Below are 22,873 nucleotides of genomic sequence, written 5' to 3' on the forward strand. Positions count from 1 at the left end.
ATGGATCACTTATAAGTAATTTACGTTATAAATGTATTTAAAGGAAATAGCGCAGGGCGCTTATCTATATAATTGTCAGTGCACTTATTTTTTATCTTATTATTTTGATATAGGAAATCTTTATTTCTGAGATCAGGGGAAGAAATGTGTTTCTTGTTTAACCTTGCTAGAGGAAATGCATTATTTCTAGAGGTATATATCTGATACAATAAGTCTTTGTGGATGGAAGTCTTTTGTGTATTGTGATTTGGGGAAATGGCTTGTTTGGGGTTTGTACTTTTCTTTGGGAATGTATATTCTGCGACTGTCTGAAGAAAGGATTCTTATTAGACCCTTTGACTTGCTAGTAGAAGTTCTGCCTCTTAGAGAAGACGCAGGAAATCACAGCAAGGTTTTAGGATATCACAGATAAGTGTAAATATTGTTAGCTTTGCATTGCATTGCAGGTAAATCCATGTTTTGGTAAACAGGTTACATCCGATTCTAAAAATAGCTCAGACCTCTAGGGCACTAGTTTAGCCAGTGAGGCTGTGTTAAAATGTGTATAAAAACAGCACTGTTTTGTATTAAAAGTTGTTCATCTGACCTTAGCACTGGTACCTCCAATCAGTGTGACTGCAAATAAACATCACTTGCTTCAAAAACCTGCTTGAAAATATTTTCCATGCTGAAAATCCTGTGACCTACAGATTAGACCCAAAATCTAATCCATTCCCGGCTGTGTCTGAGGTTTGGATCCAGCTCTCCAGTACCACTTCTCTGCCGCTATCCGGCGGCTGGCCAGTGTGATAGGCCAGGGGGATCCATCCACAGCACCCTGATCCATAGTAAGTGGTCACAGGTACCAGCTCAAGTGTACCAGCACGGGAGTACACTAGCAGCGTATGTTACCCAGATGGAACGTGGTTCTGGGCGTCAGTAGGCTCCTCCTACTGTGACAGGAGGGGCATATTCGGAATAACGAAAGGGGACGGTGGCAGAGTAAGTCCAGCCGGTTCCCAGCTACAACAGACAGGGTGGCATAGGCGGTTCATCCTGTCAAAGCCACCATGATTTCGGTCACCCTTCTGTAGTTGGTTACAATTTCGGGAGTTAAGTGCTGATCCGAGACAGCAGAGCAGAGCAGGGCATGGAATGTGCTGAGCTACTGTGATGTCACAGTGATGCCACAGTAGCTAAACTAAGTGAAATTATTTTTTTTTTTTTCCTTTTTAGTATTAGATCCCATTAGAACATATTTATAAACATGAGGGTGTGAGAGGCTTCTGCTGTATGTAATGGAGTGGACAGGTAATTAAACTTTACTTTTTATCAATGCTGTGGTGTAATGGCAGGGTAACAATGAACAATGCATTTTACCTTTATGTTTCATATAGGAATAACTGATCCCAATAGATCTTAACAAAATTAAAAAGGCAACTAAGCTTAAAACTAATATTAATCCAATATAAATTGTCACCTAGAACATTCACAAATGTACGAGTCAATATAATCTTACACTGAAGGAGTTATATATGCAAAGTAATCACAACATCTTCATTAACAAAGATCTCTTCAGAGGAACCCTGAAAACTTACTCTGTCAATGCTTTCAGAATGATAAAATGGGTTTCTCCACCTAATACACAGTAGGCAGTAAACGGTAGTACTCTACCCCTCCTGCCCCCAGAGATCCTGCACAAGTCTGGAGGATCTCTGCACTTAACTCCCGCACAGTGGCTGCAGTGTGAGAAAGCCGATGATAGTATGTTTTTTGTTTTAGTTGGAGAAACCCTTCCATTAATCAAATAATGTAAAAGATGCCATATAGACAGTGAGAGAACTTTTCTATCACTGAATTCAGTGAACCAGAAAAGTTGTTAATCGGCCATTATTTTAGAATATGTTACAATGTTTGAGTGTTAAAAATAAAAAATAAAACAGTTTTTTAGGAAAAACTGTTAATTGCGTGTTTTTCAATATGGATGTTCAGTCCTCTACCACAGAAAAAGCAGATAACACTTTAAACAAGTTCTCTGATAGGAACACATTTCTAATCCATGATAGGGCGATAGGTGCTTGGGTGAAACATTTCACAGATACATCAAAGGCTGCACAAATATTACATTTTTGGGGAGGAGAAAGAAAAAACAGCAAACGTAAAAATAGCACCATGAGTAGTAGCAAGAACCACCATAGAAATAAGGTTGAACCAAAAAAAGGAAATGGTAATTTGTGACCATTGAATGTCATCTACATATTCCAAACAGCAGTTTCATACCTTGAACTTAACATGACACTTTTAGCTGTGTCATTTTCACCCCTATGACAAATGGAACAAACTGTGGGAGTGAAGCTGACAGAACAGAGATCATTTATGCTTATGACAAGATGACAGCTCAAACATGTAAATGTATCCAATCCGTGTAAATCCATAACATCCACGTGAACAGCTCAGTGTGATGACATTTTCTGCATTTTTGATACGGAAGCATTCAGTATGTCAAAATCTATATCTCAAACCATATGTGTCGGTTGTGCAATAATTTTAAAGTAAAAAACAAACAAATTAAACGAATGATAAACTTAAGCAACACCTCACTATTAAGAAACAAAAAAACATTACATTCCTTTAATCACTAGGTTATTGTCACCATATGAGGATTAATTGGTGGACATCCAGATAGCAATTTATCTATACTATCCCTGAGCACCCTCCTTCATAAAGCCAAGAGTGCCAACTGCTAGTACATTTACTGACAGTAAGAAAATAAAATTACTGCCAATAAATAAAAAATAAAACCAGCAGTCAGTAAACATGACACTGTTATGACATTGTAATAGCAAAGGTTTCAGAGGATGCACTGCGTTGCAAGAGATTTGTTCCTATTTCCAGAGCTCAATTCTCATGTAAACTCTACTGACTCATCATCATACATTTGCTGTTAACAAACTTCAATTGTAATATTGTGTAATAAAATTTCATTGAACAACACTTATCAGTAAACTGTTTAATACTTCGGCGGAAAGGAGCTATTTCCCCAGAAGTATTATATCATCAGGCTGATAAGCCTTTCAGGAGGTTTTAAAATCCTTTTCACTAGCTTCCTATTTAGAGTGACCTAAATAACTAAGAAATGCAGATGAAACCTGCTTCTTATCTGTTGTAAAATAGTACATGGAACTGCAAACAGCTGTCAAGAAAAACAACAACATTTTGGAGGCTATAAAATTATCCCTTTCAGAGAAGCAAAGTGTATTTCAGGTAAAGGGCTATATTTTCCAAAGAGAGAAAAGCCCTATTTATGGCTTCTCCCTATTTAATAAAGAGCCGGTAAAGGCAATCTCCAGGTATCACCAATACTAAAATACATTTTTTCGCTTTAAAAAAAAAAAAAAAAAAAGATTCTTTATTTTATTTGTAAAGGAGAAATCAACAGTAAACATTAATATTCAAAGACGCAAATCGTTTCCTTTGTATTTGTCAGTTTTTAAGGATACTGGCAGGGAAGGGGGAAAAGGGTCCGGTATAAGGCATAGGGAAACCAGAATCATTGTACTGAGAAAAACAGTGGATTGGAAGAAAGAAAAATAGGCAATAACAAAAATGAGCAACTCAGGAGGTACATAATCAACAGGACGGAAAAAAAAAATAGTTCAATTGAAGTAGGCGTGGGTTAAACAAAAATAGGGTCTTTTTTCTTTTTATATTTTTTTTAAAAACTTTATTTTTTTCCCCCTTACAAATCTGGAACTGAAAGCCCAATTTCAGGTTTTATGTGAGGTAACTCAGCTCACTCATGCACGCTGCTACACTAGCCTGGCAAGAGACTTTTGTTATCACTGTCAGCCAGTATCGCAGGGAGAAAATGTGCAATCACCGCAATAGGCAGTGATAGGAAACCTGACAAGTAGAGCTCATAGTTATTGCTGGCACATTGCTTACAGCAGTTTGCCTTAACTGTATAGAAAGATGATTTGCTACAACACTAAATGGCTTCAGGATTTTAGTCCCTGCATTTCGAGTGGAGCCCGAGCCTAAACGATCATTGTGGAAAGCAGTTTCTTTACCTGGTCCTGGTTCACCAGTGAGTAGACATACAGAGGGAGTAGTAGTCTGTTGAGAAGATGGTCTGTCAGGACATCATTAAGAAACTCACAGTTGATAATCAGAATGTCGTTGAGGTAATTCAAGTGATCCAGGTGTTGCGATACTAAATTGCTGAGACTTCCCCGGTTCTTGTGTCTGCAATAATATAGACGGATGTTAGATGAAAATACGTTCAAATGACAGTGAGCCGATTACGGATGCATCGTTACACTGAAAGTACTTCATCTGCCTGATGCATGTTTGCACATTATCAACTTTTGAATGCATCATGTGACTGAACTAAGAAATGTGATTGCATATGATGGTTTCCATGTATGTATCATTTGTGTTCTTAAAAGGGTTTGTCAACTTCAGTATAATCCCTTCCTAATGAAAGAAAATTGTTAGCACACACAATGAAACCAGTTTTCTGAATAAAGGAATGTAGCCTCATATCACAGAGGTCTTCATTTTGGCTCTTTGAAACAGATACAGGGGGCCAGGGGGTCATATTTTATTGAGAGGAGGATGTCTTAGAGTGGACAACTCGTTTAAATTAATTTTCACATAAAAAAGGAAAAAGAAAATGGTACAAAGGTGCCATTTTGGAAGGGCACTGAAGAGAAAACACTTTCCTTTTGTATTACTGCTGGTATTTTTGGAAGGGTTGCTCTGGGTACAATTACCACCATCTCCAGTCCGTATTCACTTCAGTAACCTCTCATCCAAACCCACCACAAGTCACCACTACCACTGTAAACTACTCCTACTTTGGTAGAAGTGGGAGGGTGGCAGTTGGAGAGAGGAAAGAGGAGGATGACGCAGGATATGCTATGCAAATGGACACACATCTAAACATAAATCAGGCCCTCAGTGGCCACTTTATTAGGTACACCTGCTAATTAATTCAAATATCTAATCAGCCAGTCATGTGGCAGAAATTAAATCCATAAAAGCATCCACACAAGGTCAACAGGTTTAGTTGTTGTTTAAACCAAGCACCAGAATGGGAAAGAAATGAGATCTAAGTGACTTTAACCATTGAATGACTGCAGGTGCCACACAGGGTTGGTTTGACTATATCAGAAACTGCTCTAGAGTTTATAGATAATGGAGCACAAAAAAGTATCCAGTGTGCAGCAGTTGTGTAGGTGAAAACACCTGGTTAGTGAGAGAGGTCAGAGGAGACTGTTCAGACTGGTTCAAGTTGACAGTACGTTGACTGAGAGTGTATGTATAATATATACATATAAAATGAAATAAAATAAGGAGTTTTTCCATTTTAGGCTTATTTCCAACTTGAACACTGCCAATTAGATTTTCAATACTACATTTCCAACATGTAAGTGTGTACTTGTAGCTTTGCACCTCTACCCTCCCAGGAATTTGCTCCACTTAGGCCAGAATACAAAAATCACACGCCAGAAGCTTCCCCACATCCTCTGCTACCATCCTTTCCCACTCAACAACGTGGCCTATTAATTTAGCCAAATTACAATCACTTTAATGGATTGTTTCAGAATATGGATTACCCTACCACTCCAATCACTCAAGCACAACAAGCAAGGCATCAATTAGTACATGAAGAGGCTCCTGTGGGGGCCGATGGCCCTGAGGAAGCTGTGAATAATTCATGCAATCCAATTAAGAGGCAGTCATACAATCATTCAGAATGTAAGAGATTAAAGGCATCAGGATTAAGTACTTGTTTATAAAGGAAAAAATCAACACAGTGGCATGAATGATGCAGACCTGGCCGCAGCCCAGCTTGCTCTAAAATACTTTACATGGGCTTGTCGTTGATAAATCTTCATTTTGCAACTCTGCAATTTTATAATGTTAATGATCAATCCAGCAATACATAAACAACACTATTTGCAATAAAGAAGTGGGAGGGGGAAAAAAAAACATTAAAGACAGCATTTTCGTAGGCTATAAAGCGTAAAGCATTCAGTGTTTATGATTATTTATGCTTGTTTGATGAAACACTCTGAAATAGCACCAGTAAACCCTGCTGTGATGAATTATCCAGGACTGGAGAAAAGGATTGCTATTAAACACTGAGGCTACTAATAATCCTAAACAGGAATATTAATTGAACATTAAACTATTTAATGAATGTTAATGTTAGACTGTGGCAATATATTTTCAAACACATTAGATACTGGGCGATAGTGGTGTCAGAGCTTCAGGTGTCCCAGTTCCAGCACCGCACTAGTTCCAGAGCCAAGACAAACATACAGCTCCAGGAACCCCTGCTCCAGCCAAATGTCACAAGCAGCAGCTCTGAAGCTACATTTATTTACATTTTTAGGTTTAGTATCCATTTTAAGAAAATTAGGTATATTTGGTTGCAATTTCTAATCAATGTTAACTGGATACAAAGATGATTATATTTTATATTTCATTTAAAATGGTTTATCAGAAAGAGGAGAAGATAGAAAAGCTGAGCTCCAGTTCCAAGCTCCAAAGACCGGACCATCTAGTTTCAGCTCTACCCAAGTGTCAGTATGCCGGCTACCGATCCATTCCAGCTCTGGAGCATGGATGGAAAAGTGATCAGATTTAACTTTTCATCATTTCCAAATGTATTGATCCAGAGGAAGACAATGCAAATCCCCAGTGTAACCGCCTCACTGGGCTTTTGTTCCTAGACATTTTTGTGGCTTCTGTATATTTTTATGTATTTCTCATATCATCATAAAATCTTAACAGAGTTAAGACACACATAGCTTAAGATTACACAATACGGTTTCAGTGCCAAATTGTCAAGTATCTTTGCATATTTATTTAGGCATAAGTGTGTGACAAGCAGATCCAATCCAGATTTAGGATGGTGTCAAAATATTAGGTATTTTAAATCATCCCCCCACTGTCGCTTCCCCAAAAGCATAACATTATTTAAAAACCTGAATGGACTGTTATAGGTGTATTTTCAGTGGGAATATTTTTATAGTATGTTATTGTAACCTGTATGCAGGACTCATTCAAAGCTATAACATTTATTAAAATCCTGTAAAGTTAATTTTTGGATTCCATTGCATATACATACATACTTACTCTTCATCTGTCTGAACACACTTATCAAGCTCGATAACATGGATCCCAATGAACCAAACCAAATTGGAAAAATAGGGCACAGCGGTTTTATCTCGAATATAGTGTAACATTGGCTGGTTGTTAACTAAAAATAAAAACAATGGAAATAGGTTAATGCACAAATTTTGCATTATGTAAAAAGTCTGCGAAAACACATTCTGTTACTAAGCAATGCTCGCATTATCCATTCCATTAATCTAAAATAGGGTAATGACTACATGCTCTGTATATGTAAACTCAGCATTGTTTTTAATGAGTATCTCGTAAATGTCTACCAATATTTCCTCTTTATTTGCTTCCTCCAATTAAAAAACAAAACACGTTCTGACTGCTTCAGTAAGGGGACTGCTTGTATATCTGGCTTAAGGGAAAACAGGGGATATCAGCAAATTGACTAAAAAAACAGCAAAGTACTAGCTATATAAAATAAGCACATCAAGGTACACACATTTGTAGGTATAATATGGAAGTACTGTGTGTGTGTGGGCTGTATAGTCAGTTTAATAGTATTTGGCCCACCAACATTTGACTCTTACCACAATTAACTTGGCAAGCCTTGTCCTACATTATTATGACCCCAGAGCAATATAGGTTTTATAAGATTGTGGAGAGCGAGGCATATTCATATGGAAAAATAAACACACAGGGCACATGCATGCAAGGGACCAACTCGCAGCCCATCATCCACAAAGTGAGGTTTTGTTTAAGCATATATTAAAATCATGAAATATATTATTATTATTTTCCACTCTGGCCTAACATTCAATTACAATTTTAATTGTCCCCAACCACCCAGGATGCCTACGACTTCGCTTTCACATGAAATATGATTTGTTCACTTAGATTCAATATTGAAATCAAGCTTTTACCAAACATCTGATTTAAGGAAAGAATGTCCAAAAGCTGCAGAGCAAAGTCCATCTACATTAAGTGTGTTGGGAAGAATTTTCTGGTATCATATCTATTTGCATCTGTCTTCACCATTTAACTCTTTTAGGTGTGTCTTGCCAAAGACATGATTTTGTCCATATTTATAGGAAGGTTTTCTCCATTTATGTCACAAATCTTTGTTAAAGTGTTCTACAATGGAATCCATGACAGTGAGTTAAGTTTGGTGTATAAGGGGATGCTCATATGTCATTGTGTTTTACCTTAAGTGAACTTGCAAAACCCAATATAAAGCTACAATGGTGTCTTTAGACAAATTGTGGGTTATACTAGTGGGCTCACATGGGTTAAAAAAAAATGAACAAGACATGGAACACCTATGTGACATGGAGTTTGCTCAGTACATTTACGCCAAGTCCAGATCATTTTGCTATGGGTCCGTTTAAATAGTAATCACCTCTTCAATTCTTCAACACCTAAGTGAATTTTATAATTATATTTTCAGAACAGGGTTTTATTTTCGTAGCACATTTATATTGTGAGCATTATTCTTTAGTAAAATAAGTGAGGCCCTAAGCTGTTAGAACCACCCTCCCCCCTGCAATCATCTGTGGATGGTTTAAGTGAAGGAGAGGTCTGGGAAAACCACCATTTATCCTCCACTCCCAAAAAAAGAAAATCAAGTTACACGTTTCATCTTTAAAGTTACACCCCCCTACATTTCAGCAATAAATCCCCAAAACACAAAGCTGTGGATAGCCGATTATGCCAAGGGGTAAGACTGTACCTATCCTTAACATAAACTAGACACAGATGGACATGTCCACCATTCTTACATTACACATTCTCGCCTCCACCTGAACTTTGGTTGTCTGTTAGAGAGCAGTGATATCAGTCAATATTAATAGCTGCTGGGAGTGAGGCCCAGTAATGGATGGAATCCCTGCTCAAACAGGGAGAAATCAGTACTGCAAATAAAGTTGGCATCACATGTAGTTCTGCACATTACTTTTTTGGCTCCAGATAGAACTCTGCATTATTGAACTTGGCACCAGATATGGCCATGCAGACCCCTTAACAGGATAAGCAGCACTGCTTTCCATTCAGTTATCTTAGAACTAAACCTCACTCTTTTTTACCTTATTCAACAAATGAGTTTTCAATAGTATTTTAGTAAAAGTAGGAAAATAAACAGTTTCTGTGACTCTTCCCATAGTTATTTTCATGCAGTTTGTACAACTGACATCAGTACAACTGAAAACAAAACAAGGGCTCAGCAAACACTCCCAAATATAACAAATGTATAAAAAATACAATGTAACTATGTTGTCTAACTTAGTTTGGTAAAACAACCTTTGAATGTGTGTGACATTAACACATTTATACGATAATGTGTGGTTATAACACAGAGTGATCTAGCGTTGACGTGTGAATCTGTTGTCTGACGGGTTATTTAAAAAAAAAAAAAAAAAGGGAGTTTTTTTCTATTAAGGTGCAATATTCTTTTCCTTTGAAGACCCTATAAAGTGTGAGTAGGGTCTGATGTATCTCCCTTTATTAGAGTTGTTATTATTATTAACAGGTTTTCCAGCAACCACCTGCCAATGAACATGGAAGCAATTCAAACTCAGGCCACAACATTATACTAGTGCTTCCTGCTTAGTGACTCTAGTACTAGAGTCACTAAAGCAGGAAAAATCATGTGTTCAAAAACAGCTTTTTTTTCTCTTCTCTGTCCTTCTAGTTTTTCTGCTGCTGTACATGAAATGTGTGCTTCCCACTACATTTTCTCAGTCATATGAGTTAAATGACAGACTTTCTCGACCCATTCTGGAAAACACTGGAATATACCATGTCTCCAGGACATGATTATCCAATAGGCTATCTAGGCTGTAGCCTAGCTCGCAAGGGGGGACTTTTTGAAGTACAAAACTGTGACTGGGAGAGGTACAAACTGAAATTCATTTTAATGAGAATAGTTATTCTCCCAAAATAAGAAAATATGAAAGAAAAATGTAGTAAGGTTTTAATACTGACGTACTCCCATGGTAAAGGCCGAAGAAAATGAGTCATCTCTGGGGGAAGGGGTGCTTGAGGATAAACGGGTAGGAGAGACAAGGATGGTGATGGTGGCAGAAGTAACAGTCCTCTCCACCTTCACCCTCGTTCATGACTCTGTTCTGCTATACAGTTCTGAATTTAATGAGTGACAAAGATTACTGTGACCCTTTTAAAAAGGCAAGTGGAGGCGAGTTTCGAAAACATGACATATATATAAGTGGGGGGGTGCAGGAAGGAGAAATTTAAATTAAGGAGTTTGTTTTTACCTAACTCATATTGGCCTGTAGTGGAAGGCAAGGGGGAGCTTGCACAATACTAGCCCAGGGCGGCCTGAACCCTTAAATCAGGCCCTGCAAATCTCTCAGTAAGGGCGCAAAACGTATAAAAGTTCCTTGTTCTAATAAGGGAGTTTGAAGGTCAGTATTTAACAAACATGTTATATTATACAACAATCACTGGATAAATATAAATAAAACTGAGGAAAGCTATTGGCAAACACTAGGTTTGATGAAAATTCTATTCCCTTGATAAAAAGATGGATTTGTCTCCTTAATGTACATGAAATCTGAGGAAAATGTATGTGGGGGATCAAAGGACACCGGAATCAGGCTTCACAGTTATTAGTGGATAGAGATACTCGAACAGGCTGCAAATATTTTCCCCAAGTTCAAGCTGGTTTTACCATTTTCAAGTTCAATTAATAAATTTTAAGTTGTATTCATGGCAAACATCAAACAGCGCACTGTTCGCTTATAAAAATATTAAAGTAATACTTTATTATTTAAACTGTGTATAAAATACTAATTTCAAGTCAAATGGCGAACGCGATCAATATATTCGAATCAGGGTCTATTGACAACTATAGCAAGAATATGTTCTGGCCTCCAAACTGATTAAAATTCAACACAATTTTGAACCAAATCAAACTTTTCAAACATTGTTACTATTGGATCAGTAAGTGCTAGCAATGAGGGAGATACACTGGAGACTCCTGTGGCCCTTTCACAGTCTCTTGGGATTTAAAAAAAAATAAAAAATAAATGGTGTGGTAAAAATACAACCGTTTCTTACCATATATCTCTCAATAAAAAAAATACATGTGTTTGGTATCTGTTTAGTCAGGAAACCTTGCTTATGTATGTTTGGCGTGAATATGATTGTATCTTGTTTTTGCCTGTTTTCCTGTATATTGCCTATTAGTTATTTATTCCATTTGTATTTATTACACACTGTAAAACAAAAATGGGGAAAAGGGTCTTAATTACTATAATTTAAAAAAAAAGTTGTGTTGTTTGAAGTGTAAAACAGCTGCTGTCAGTGGGGTTAATGTTTATCTTCAAGATAAAATGAAGCATTTACGATGAGTTTCTGAAACAGGTTAAGTCCATGCAAATAGTTGTGAATATAAAAAACAGTCCTGTACATATTTGTCTTTTATGTGTTTTGAGCATTATTTTAAATGTTTGTTGTTCGATTTCAATGTACCTGAGGAGTGTCAGCCCAGCAAAAATGAACATTCATCCCAATAGGAGTGCATTATAAATGAGATGCGGCTAAGAAGTGTTTTTAGATATGTAATTGGCTTGAAAAAGAAAGAACAATGTCTGTTTTGTCACAGCTGCAGAACGGTGGCCTGAGTGCCATGATCGTAGCTTAATCATGGAGCTTATAGCGCTGATCCTTCTCCAACTTGCAGTACAGTTGGGTCTGACCACCTTTCACATCAGAATGATATACTGATTAAGAGAAATCTGAATAAATCTAACTAACACTATGTGCTCCACTACTGACATAAATGTAGACGATAGATGCCAATAGCCACGTTACCTGCCCACATACAAGTAAAGGGATTCTACCTTACAATTTATCCTAATGATCAGAATTGGAATGGTGAGTATTTTTGCTTTTCTAAACATAGTTTTGTTACATCAATCAGTGGTGGCCAAGATAATATTTATCAGAACATATGTGTCCATTAAATGTGCTACACAAATGATTCACAGAAAAGAGGCAGGCTGCAAATATTCCATTTAAAATGACTCTCATCCCTCTCAATCCAATTAGGACATCACGGAGCTGCTGTAACATGGTTTTTCCACTACCAATAATAGACAGTTCAGGATAGAGAGACAACCAAATCCATACACCAATTCTGGCACTACTGTGTAAAAATCACTGCAAGACAGCCGATTGTGGGAACTCCTGGTAGTGCTGCTACATATGAACCTTGTAAGAGCCACATGAGATTACCAGGTCACCTGTTGCCCACCACTAATGTATATCTTTAAATGCATGCAAGCTAATCAATCAAGATAAATGCACATACAAAGCAATGGTATATGGACGGCAAACTTACATGACACTGCATGGCACACGGGAATCAGCATTGAAGGGAGGGCATGAAATAGAAAATAGTTAATTGCATCAGAAACAGCTGATAAAATATTGTTGTATAGCTTAGATAAAAACACAAGAGCAGCAATATACAGATTCAAACTGATAACATAAAACAAAACTTTCTTGAGGGGTGAAAATGTGTGGCTTGTAAAAAAAAAAAAAAAAAATGCAGTTATAGTCAGCCTTCTAGTTATATTGGTGGTGACATAACTTACAAACCAAGCACTACCTTAAGAAAATCAGATTTTTGGACAATGTATCTAAAATCGCTTCCAGGGGGTAAATGTATGAACCTCCGGATTCTTCAACTCCGGCGAGTTCAGCGTCTTCGGAGACTTCCCTTTACAAGGCAGCACCGATTTAAATTTAAGCGCTGAAGACGCTGAACGCGCCGGAGTTGAAGAATCCGGAGGTTCATACATTTACCCACAGGTCTAGATCAAAAGCAAAACTATCTTCCTGAGACATTTGTTATTATGTCTTTGTAGAGTACTATACAAATGAAGAACAAATGAGTGACATGTGATGAAATATGGTGCTTGTCTCCATTCTAAAGTGACTTATGAGAAGAGTTCATGCAATGGCACTAGAGTGCTTATGAGCACACAGTGTCTTTGCATGACTGACTATGCAATAGATGTAAATAGGTTTTATGCAAGCTTGTGATTCTATGTACAATGGTTTTCATGGTCCATTTGCATTTCTGTTTAATGCTCTTACAAGAAAACTGCACTATTGAGCCATACATGAACTAGTGACAATATGAATCACAACATCAAAATAAAAAAGTTATGAAATGAAAATAATGTAATAGTTTTATTGTGGAATTATTTTGTCTCCTGTGTGGAGATTACATCAAACACAGAACTGTGAATTAATATGGGCAACCCTCATACTGCTAATTGTTTGAAAGAAGAGTTTTTTAGTTTTAGTTTAGTGTACTGCTGCCATCTAGTGATCACCATCTAGATAACAATGCAAAGGATAGAACTAATAATGCTACAAAAATTGCATAGACTATTCTGAGCAAATTCATTTATACATGCAGTTCTTACCATGCTGGGATTAAAGAACACAATGTGCTTTAAATGTTTACACTTATCAGATTCATATCCATTCTAACCATTACCTGAAATAAACACAGCAAGCCAAATTGAAACCACTTTCTTACTGACTGGACTGCGTTTGGATATGGACAAATAAAGAACCACAAAAAGTGTGTCTACTTGTCCGTCTAGCACCTTTCATGGTGCAAACCTATATTGGCGTGTTTGGATATGTCGCTATAAAAGCAATTGGCCCAGATGTTTAAACTGTTGTTCTCACATTGCTTAAACTGCACCTAGAAAGGTGTTTCCTGCAAGGGCAAAAAGACTGTGCACCCTCCCGTAGTCCAAGCAAAGCCCCCGTAAATGTGACCTCTGTACTCATCATGTCCTGCAAAATAATTTTTTTATTTCTGCACTTGTACCAAAGTAGGCACATTAAAGCACCCAATTCATAAAAAATGTCATCGATCCATCCAGGTCCCCCCATCGGCCAATGCGGGATAGCATACCTTGTTTGCTTCAGGCTATGATCCCGAAATTGGCCAAATTTCAAAGTCACAAAACCCTTAACTAGATGTTTTCCACTAGCTTTCTATAATTGGTGCCCTTCTTCTAATATTTACTATGAGTGGAACCTATTAGGACCTACATGTTAATGGTATTTATATTTAAATGCCAAACAAACATAGTTAATGCGAAAGGCACAGAGTGTAAACGAGGAGAAGACCTGTCAGACATCTGTAAAGTCCATAATACACGAAATCATGAGAAGCAATTTACACCTTATAATTCAAAGATATTTGTTAAACCATCCTCAATGTTTCTATACAAACAAGTACCATTGATGGGATGTGTCCTGATGATGATGCATATTTGAAATGTAACCGCAATGAGGAGTTACTAAATATATTTGTATTATAAGGTGTGCACTGCTATTCATGATTTGACTAAAGACACAAATAATTTCCAAACTTCAGGGTTAGCGTTTAAAGTGGGCTCAATCTATATAAAATAAAGATTAAATGCCTGAAAGATACCATCAAGTCTTTCCCAAGAGAAAATAGCTGTGTGTCATCAGAACTCTTATTATAGACTGCCATCTTTCTGTGAAATAAAGTCATTGCCACATGAGGGGAAGAAAAAAATAAGTTGTGCAACATCAGATTTTTCTTTTCATGCCTTTACATGGTAATTTGATTTTCCATCACAAAATATTCTCAGAAGAGCATAGTATCACCAATATGAGATCACCAACTCAGAAGAAAAGGACTCTGTACAACTGATGAAACCACTTATAAAAGAAATCAGTTACTTTCAAATGTCAACCACGAGCTTCTTAAGGGCAGTTTACAACAATGGGTTTTCAGAACTCTTTTTTATACATCATGCATGTGACGCTTTACTCCTGACTGTTCTTGATAAGGTATAAATGACTAAGATAATAACTTAAGTTTCATAATTGAAAGAGTTATTTACAGTTATAACTTATGGTGGGTTTTTTTTAGGAACAGAGTAGAGGTTGTCATCTTAATCTCCTGCACAAGCTGTATCCAATCAGATCATGGAAATGTTTATAGAAACACTGAGTAGTTCAGGATGCTGCTGATGTGAGAGGAAGTGTGACCTGTCCACTGAGGACATGGCTTCATGTGATGGGAATGTCATGAGATGAGAAGGGGAGTAATAGCAATTGGGAGGCCACATGATGAGTCTTAAAGCATAATGCCAACCAAAAAGTTAAAATGCAGTTTTGGGTGCAATATCATTAAGTAAACCCCAGCTTGGGTGTAGGTGCATACAACTAAGTACTCTCATTGCTTTTGCCAACTCGGTTCCCCCTCACCTCCAAGTCAGGCAGCATACTGTCCACGGACAACACGCGACCTGCAAAAGGCGAGCAGGAGTAAGCAGGGAAGCAGTAGGTGGGTACAGTGTGTTGGGGGACCCGCCGGAGACTGAAATCTGAACACCGTGTAAATAAGCTTTTGGGACCAAATTTTACTTAAAGTATAATTTACACCCTTGGGTGGAATATCCTCAAGACAGTAGAAAGAGCGTCCCCAAGTAAGATTTTGGTGACCAACAGACCTCTATATGAAACAAAACTCATACAACCTGGTCGGGTCATTGTGTGATCTATTCCTGACTAACAATTTTCACAATCAAGTAGCCAAGTAACATTCCAAAATGTTATATTTGGAGTCACACAAAAATCCCACTGCATCAACATAAGATCAACTAATCATAAGGCTTGTTATGAAAACATTCTTACCTTTGTAAATATTTAAAGTGATGTTCCGCACTGCCACTCTAACCATGTGCTCAGGGTGGTTAAAGAATTTGATGGCCTCAGTGTAAAGAGCAAAATCATTGGTGTGCTGGAGAAAAAATATAATCACAAGAAAAATACAAACTATGAGTGAGCGTAAGTGCGGAAAGTCAAATTGCATTCAAATATGAATAGATAAGATACATTTCGGTTCATAGGAAATATTTGTAACCATTTTCAGGTTGCAGGGTTTTCACCCCTTCATTGCCAAACTAAAGATCATATTTAGCAATGCATCAATTAAACTGGCCATCACCATTTCGTTAGTCCACACACCACCATGACTGACCGTCACCACAGAAAGGTTCTATCCACCGTAAGGTTAGTCAGACTGTAACGTTCCCTACCTATCTGGATTTAAATATACATGTAAAAGATGCCTTGCACAAAAATATACTGTATATAGAGTCATTAACAAATGGGGAGACTTGACACAAGGAATAAATTTAATCCCCATTTCTGGGATCAGGATGGCATTTATTTCTCCCCTGAGGAGTTAAATTGGCAGCTGCCAACAGGATAGGATGGAGTTTTGGAACTTTTGAAGGCCTCACTAATTGTGAACATTAAGGAGGTCCTATTTAGTGCTCTTTTCTGCTACTAAAAATCAGTATTCAAGGAAGGAATGTTATTAACCTCTATCCCGATTTACAAACTAGATTTTTCACTTACGTTCCCGTTAGCACAAACATTACTTTATGTAGCGGTTTTCTTAACAAGACCTCCTACTGGACCAGTTACAGGTTTAAATGTCTCATTTATTAAAGAGGAGTCCCTCGTGTCTGTCAATAACTATGGGATACTTATTAACTTCCCACATCATGCACTGCAGATGAAGCCTTGCTGTCTGCAGGATGCCACTGAACTCACCTTACTCACACCCAACATGTCATAGGTGGACACTTCCCTGAACATTACCTTAGGATCCCTAGGTATAGAAAAGGGTAAATTGCTATTGTAAATGGCAAAATACTATCCCATACAGACCAAGGTAACTGGCAGGAGGAGTCCTCTATTTCTAGAGATAAATTGGTGCAATTACAATATGGACTTGGCAGCATGCTTCGTACTGATGACAACTTATGCCAGGCATCTGTGGGTCTGGGAACGTCCACAAGATCTGCTCTGACTTTTCTTATTTTAAATTATCCTCCATATGTTTATTGGACACATTTGCTGCACTGATACCGTGTAAGATACTGTTATTCTTTCTCACTTTGTTCTATGCCAGAAAGGCAACAGCCATATCCTGGAAATTATCAGGCAAATCATCCCATTCTTAACCTATTTTTTTTTATTAATAGCTTATTGGTGAACCTATCTTCAAAAGGGACTGTCCCTATAAATGGTATACAATGGTACTTGCTGACAAATACTTCTACTGACATAGTGTTGTATGGTCCCAATTACCTCTGCTTTATTTGTGTGAGTTCAGTATGAAGGATTTCTAAATAATGTTTTCAATTTGATTGATTGAAGAATTTTATTGTATTCAAGCTGAGAAATGTGGCCCTTTTCCAGCATCATTAACTATGTAATATATGAAATTACCACAACACAGTACCTTCCCATCACTAGTCAGCAGGACTTCAGCAAAGTCAGTATGAAATATTTTTCTATAAAAGAGTCAATAGAAGATAAGCAAATATCATGATCACATGCAACCCGGAAAATGTATTTCTTTTCTTTTTCTGTAAATTCCACTTTAAAGGAACAGGTATGTGAAAAAGCAGGCATAAGAGCTAAAGACAGTGCTTCAAATATAGCACTGCTAAATATTATCAACGGCTGCCCTCTTGTGGCTTAATCTCTCTACATCGCAGGTTGGGCAATGCAATCTAACATCAGTTAAGAAAACACATAGGGCTAGATTTATTAAACGGCGAGTTTGAAAAAGTGGAGATGTTGCCTACAGCAACCAATCAGATTCTAGCTGTCATTTTGTAGGATGCACTAAATAAATGAAAGCTAGAATCTGATTGGTTGCTATAGACAACATCTCCACTTCTCCAAACCCGCTGTTTAGTAAATATACCCCATAGTATTCAAACAATTTGTACAGCTCAGTAAAACAACAAGGGTGCAAGTAAAACAACTTGGGCTTCAACAGGAAGGTGTTTTTCCCAAAAATAACAATCACATAATCATCCGCTATTTAACGGGAAAGAAGTTCGATTTGTCAATTAAAACTCCTCAAAATATTCAAAACACACAAAGGCATTTACGAAACTGCATCATGGGTAAAGAAAAAGCCATGCAATTTGGCAAGGATATATTCATTCATTCCAAAAGAGTTACTAATCAATATTTCCTCTGTGAAGCAATAGGAGAACTGTGACAAAGATCCTACGCTACAAAGTTCAATTTTATTACTTGTTGTAAACAAACCCCAATAGCAGCCAAAGGACTGTATTGTTACAAGAAGAGTTATTCCTGGTCATACATTTGTTACATAGATTGAGCAGTTAGTTTAATCATGCTTATAGTGAGTTTGTAATATAACAGTATATGTAATAACATAATGTAGTCATTAATTAGTTCAGGGAAAATATAGATGTATTTTAAAAGTATAACAGACAATGAACAATATAAGTAGAAACTATAAAGCATAAGCGAAAGAGCATTTACATGAAAACAAAAGATAAAACATAGAGAAAGGGAGGTAAGAGAATTGGATCTTGTTTCCACAAACGACAGCAAAAAGACAATACAACTGCAGGCACTAGAAAATAAATATAGTAGTAAAAGTAATTGAAAGGGGGACATGGGTGCGATATGCTTGACGCTCAAGCTCTGGGATTTACCCCGAGATTTAGTTCTGGCTTTCGCTCATTTTGTGCCATTTTTACCTGCTGCTATACATGTCCTGCACCCTCTGGTGAGGGTTATGACTCAGTTACTATTAGAGAGCTAGAATGGTGCTACAGCAACAACCAGGCCACCTGTGCGAGCTTCTGTAAGCTGTATCTTAAAAAAGGCTGCTCGTTCTGGTTGTCACTTTCGTCCAAACCATGCATATTGATCCTCCCCTATAACCATCAACCTTTGCCGACACAATAATAGCAGTTTATGCCAACTGTCAAGAAACTATTGCCGGAGAAATTGACCATATGCAATAACTGTTATCCTAGCATCTCCAGAACATTCAGGACTGCATTGCGCACTCAGAAAAGTTCTAAGTGAATGACGATATACTCTCTGGCTGCCGTTATTCAAACATTACAAAGCCCTTAAAGAGAGGGCAGAGAATGTTAACAAAATATACTGTTAGAATTGCTGGTCTTCCTGAACTAGTGGAGAAAAGAGAAGATTTAATCTTTATCGGGCAGCTCTTTGTTGCAGGGTCTTTTTCCAGAGGCTATTGTTTCCTTCTGCTTTTTAGATAAACAGGCACACAGGGTTTCAACTAGTTCACTTCTTCCAGTGCATTTCCTAGAACCTGTATCTTCCGCCTGCTGATTTATCAACTCAAGGATGCTATAATGGCTGCTGCCCATAAGAAATCCCAGCGCAAGGCTATATTTCAGGATTCAATATGGCGAACAAACAGTGTTTTTACTTCTCCCAATGAGCTGTCATAGTGGCTGGATACCCACACAAAATGTTGTTGGTTACTAGTAGATAAATAGCTTTCTATGTTTTGAGGTTCGCCCTTCTTGGGTAATTGCTTAACCTAGCTCAGATATGGTCTTTTTTCTACAGTTCTTGATAGCTTTCTTTCATTGAGCATCACAAGGACCAATATACCGTTACTATGGCTGTTGCAGTAGGTGACTCAATCACTCGTAGAATTAATGCCATAGATTCACTTAGACATTGAGTTTTATGAGATTTGCTCATTAGTGTGAATTAATAGACTACTAAAATAAGCTTTACCTTCCTATGGTAGGATGCTAGGAGCAGTGGGGTTGGTTAGGGCTGCAGTAACTGTTCTCTTATGTTGGGTTTGCGGCCACTCATCCTTCCAGGTTAAACCTGCACACTGAGGGTCTGGCCAAGACTCTTTAACCCCTCTGAGCTCCCTTATGTTATTGTGTCACTGCCACAGGTTTATTTTCCCAAGATAAATTATGGTGACCTTTAAATGCATATCATAAAATATAACAGGTTGAATTCTGAAAACAAATAATTAAAAGTGCAAGCATTTAAATCCCATATGAAACCCATTTACAAGGTAAACTAATTTCAAGCCTAAAGAGACACTGGCTTGGACATACACCATGCCACTTATTCTGCAAATTCAAAAGGGTTATCGCCCACCCAAGTCCTTACCAATTATTGGATCTAAAGCTGAAATTTTGCTTGGAAATACTTCATGCATTTATCTATAATAGCCACTATGGAACAGTCAGACATTATCTTCCTTCAATTCAAATTAGACCAACTGTGGCTTAGTTTAAGGCTGATAAACTTAATTTAATTTGTGGCTTCCTCCTGAATTGGAAACATTAAGCTCAACTTTCACAGATAAGGAAAAGTTGCAACCTTTGGCTTCTTCATGTGACCCTTCAAGATACATGAAAGTGGAAGTACCGTAATGGTAACACCTACTCTTGTCATCCATAGGATGTTCTCTAGCATGGACTTCTTTGGCTCCTGAAGTATTTGCAATTTTTTTGGCCAAAAAATACATGTTAACTAACGGCATCTCAGATTATTAATGACCCAGTTGTGTTAGCAATGGAGCAGGCAATCAGGCACTCTTGGTAACCAAATGGCAATTCAACTTTATCAATACATGATTCCTTTAAGGCAGTCTTCAATGGCTCTATAATGACAAATAAGGTAGCCCTAAAGAGGAAATCACAAGGAGCGGTTGTAAACGTTTATTTGTTAGCAGATGCAGAGGAGACCAAATATGTACATATAAATTTTAAGTGGTGACAAGGACTCCACTCTTTGCTCTTTGTTTAGTATAAGTGTCACATCCACAAAAGTACCTTTTGGGGCAAACAACAAGAAAGTTTCAGCAAAGGGATAATAATGGCAATATACTCTTATACTGGCTTGAGAGCAGAGTGCACACACCTGCAATCCTCTGATACAGGTAGGTGCTGGGACTGTTGTTGATATATTGTCTATACGCTGTATATCTCTTTCACCATGTGTTAGAGAGTGGTGCCAACTACCAGCCTTTATGGCTGAGGCCTTATTTGCAGCTATTTTAAAACCCAACCCAAGTCTGTGTTCATTGTATAGTTCAATTTAGTGAAAATGGTATGGATAAATAAAGCATATATTACAAATACATCGCGATCAGACTAGGTCAATTCACATAACTGAAATGTATTGTAGATATCCACTGACTGGGAACAATGATGCTAACTACATGTTCCTTGTGGCCATAATGCTGAAAAAGCCCATAGAATGGCTATATGTTTGGCAGGTACTCTGAAGGTTTGCGATTGGCGCAAAATTCCTTACTTGGATTAAACCGCTGTATAGCTCTCCATTAGTAAAGCTGAGAAGAGATATTAAATATCCCTATCAGCTGTAGAAGGAAATGCGGTGAACATGCCCTCTTTAAACTTCTGCCTCAAGTGGAATTTAAAAAGCGACTATGAACACATCAGGAGGAGGGGACGTGTTTATTTTTAAATTGAAAGGGAGGAATTCAATTCTCAAAAAAATCAGCGCAAGGTGCCTCCGGAATGGCCTCGAGACACCTTGTGCAAATTTTTTTTCTTTACAGAAATAACGCCCATTGTTTCTCACACCCCATAGAGTTGAGAGCAAAACTGCGTATTATTTTTTACTGTGATAACGGTAAAAATGCACGGCCGTGATGTTCCTCAAAACATTGTGGCCAATTGAATTCCCCCCTAAGTTTTTAATTGTCATATTGACAGTTTTTAATTATAAAAGGTGAAAACACTAGGGGAATGTTTCCCTGTATTTCCTGAAAAAACAATATTTTGATTGGAGGGCTGCATCGTTTAAATAAACTGAAGATTTGGATATGACATAAGTCCTGACTGCCATGCACTATTTGCAAGTGTGATTGCATTTGGGTGAGGTCTGTCACCGATGAAACAGGCTACACATGTGTTTATCTTCTTGGAGGTGCTGTATCACTGCTTGTTAGTTGAGAATTATGGAGACGAGAAACCTCTTGATTTCTATTATCTGAAGAGTGATTTTATTTGGGTGAATCTGTATCTAGCTGAAAGAGCTTCACATCTGCTTGTATTTCAGTACCCAAACAAAAGAAAACAAAGAAATTTAAGGAGGAGTATATATTTGGAATAACCGGACAATAACACCCTACACTAAATAAACAACATTTGCTTTTAGTTCACTTTCTAGCAAATTCAATAAGAAAAAAATATTTTTTGCCCATTTTGGGTACACTTTCTTTGCTGTGTCAAGAGATATAAGCAAACTAATGGTATTTTCTGAAAATTCAAAGTCTTCTGAAAATAAAGAAAGGTATAATTTGGGTAATGCATATACAAATTACTAATAGGGAAATTAGAATGTGACCAGACCAAAAAGTGCCAAAATAGACTCAGCAGTCAATGGGTTAAAGGATTCAAACTAATTACAGATATTGGTTGCAGATTAAGAAAAGAACTTGGAGGGCAACTATCCGTGGAAAATTAAAAATTTATGACCTGCTATAAAATATTCATTAATAAGAGTTACTTATATTCACAACTGGGATAGAACAAATTGGTTTAAAATATAAGTTTCAAACTCACCTCATTGTAAAAGAAATGGACCGTGTGGCTGTTGAGTTTCACAGACAGTGTTTTCAGGAAGCAGATATAATAACCCATAATCTCTTCATCAGAAAAATCAAACTTGTGGACAATGATGGAATTCACATGATTATTAGACAACAAGTAATCTGTTGGTGAAAAAAAGTTGTACATTTCAAAATACACCGGGACTAACTTCAGGTCTCTGTATTTTGCTAAAGTTATTTTCACTATGTAAACATGTAATATATCACCAAGAAAGAGTTGCTAAACTACAAATT

At 37.3% G+C, this 22,873-nt stretch overlaps 1 protein-coding gene across 6 annotated transcripts in view; it reads right to left on the minus strand.

Moving 5' to 3' along the window:
- CLEC16A (C-type lectin domain containing 16A) overlaps positions 1–22,873 on the minus strand; it is a 260,297-nt gene that overhangs the window by 224,882 nt on the left and 12,542 nt on the right. For 4 of the 6 annotated variants that reach the window (XM_075179808.1, XM_075179805.1, XM_075179807.1 and 1 more), the window contains exons 4-7: positions 22,593–22,741; positions 15,835–15,940; positions 7,129–7,252; positions 4,050–4,224 (exon numbers count right to left, since the gene is read on the minus strand). In XM_075179808.1, the coding sequence (XP_075035909.1) occupies positions 4,050–4,224; positions 7,129–7,252; positions 15,835–15,940; positions 22,593–22,741 (554 nt within the window). Of the gene's footprint in view, positions 1–4,049; positions 4,225–7,128; positions 7,253–12,472; positions 12,519–15,834; positions 15,941–22,592; positions 22,742–22,873 lie in introns of those variants that run through there. The other 2 variants (XM_075179811.1, XM_075179810.1) reach the window with 2 other exon arrangements.

This window comes from Mixophyes fleayi, chromosome 7 (assembly GCF_038048845.1).
Source record: "Mixophyes fleayi isolate aMixFle1 chromosome 7, aMixFle1.hap1, whole genome shotgun sequence".
Classification (NCBI taxonomy): Eukaryota; Metazoa; Chordata; class Amphibia; order Anura; family Limnodynastidae; genus Mixophyes; species Mixophyes fleayi.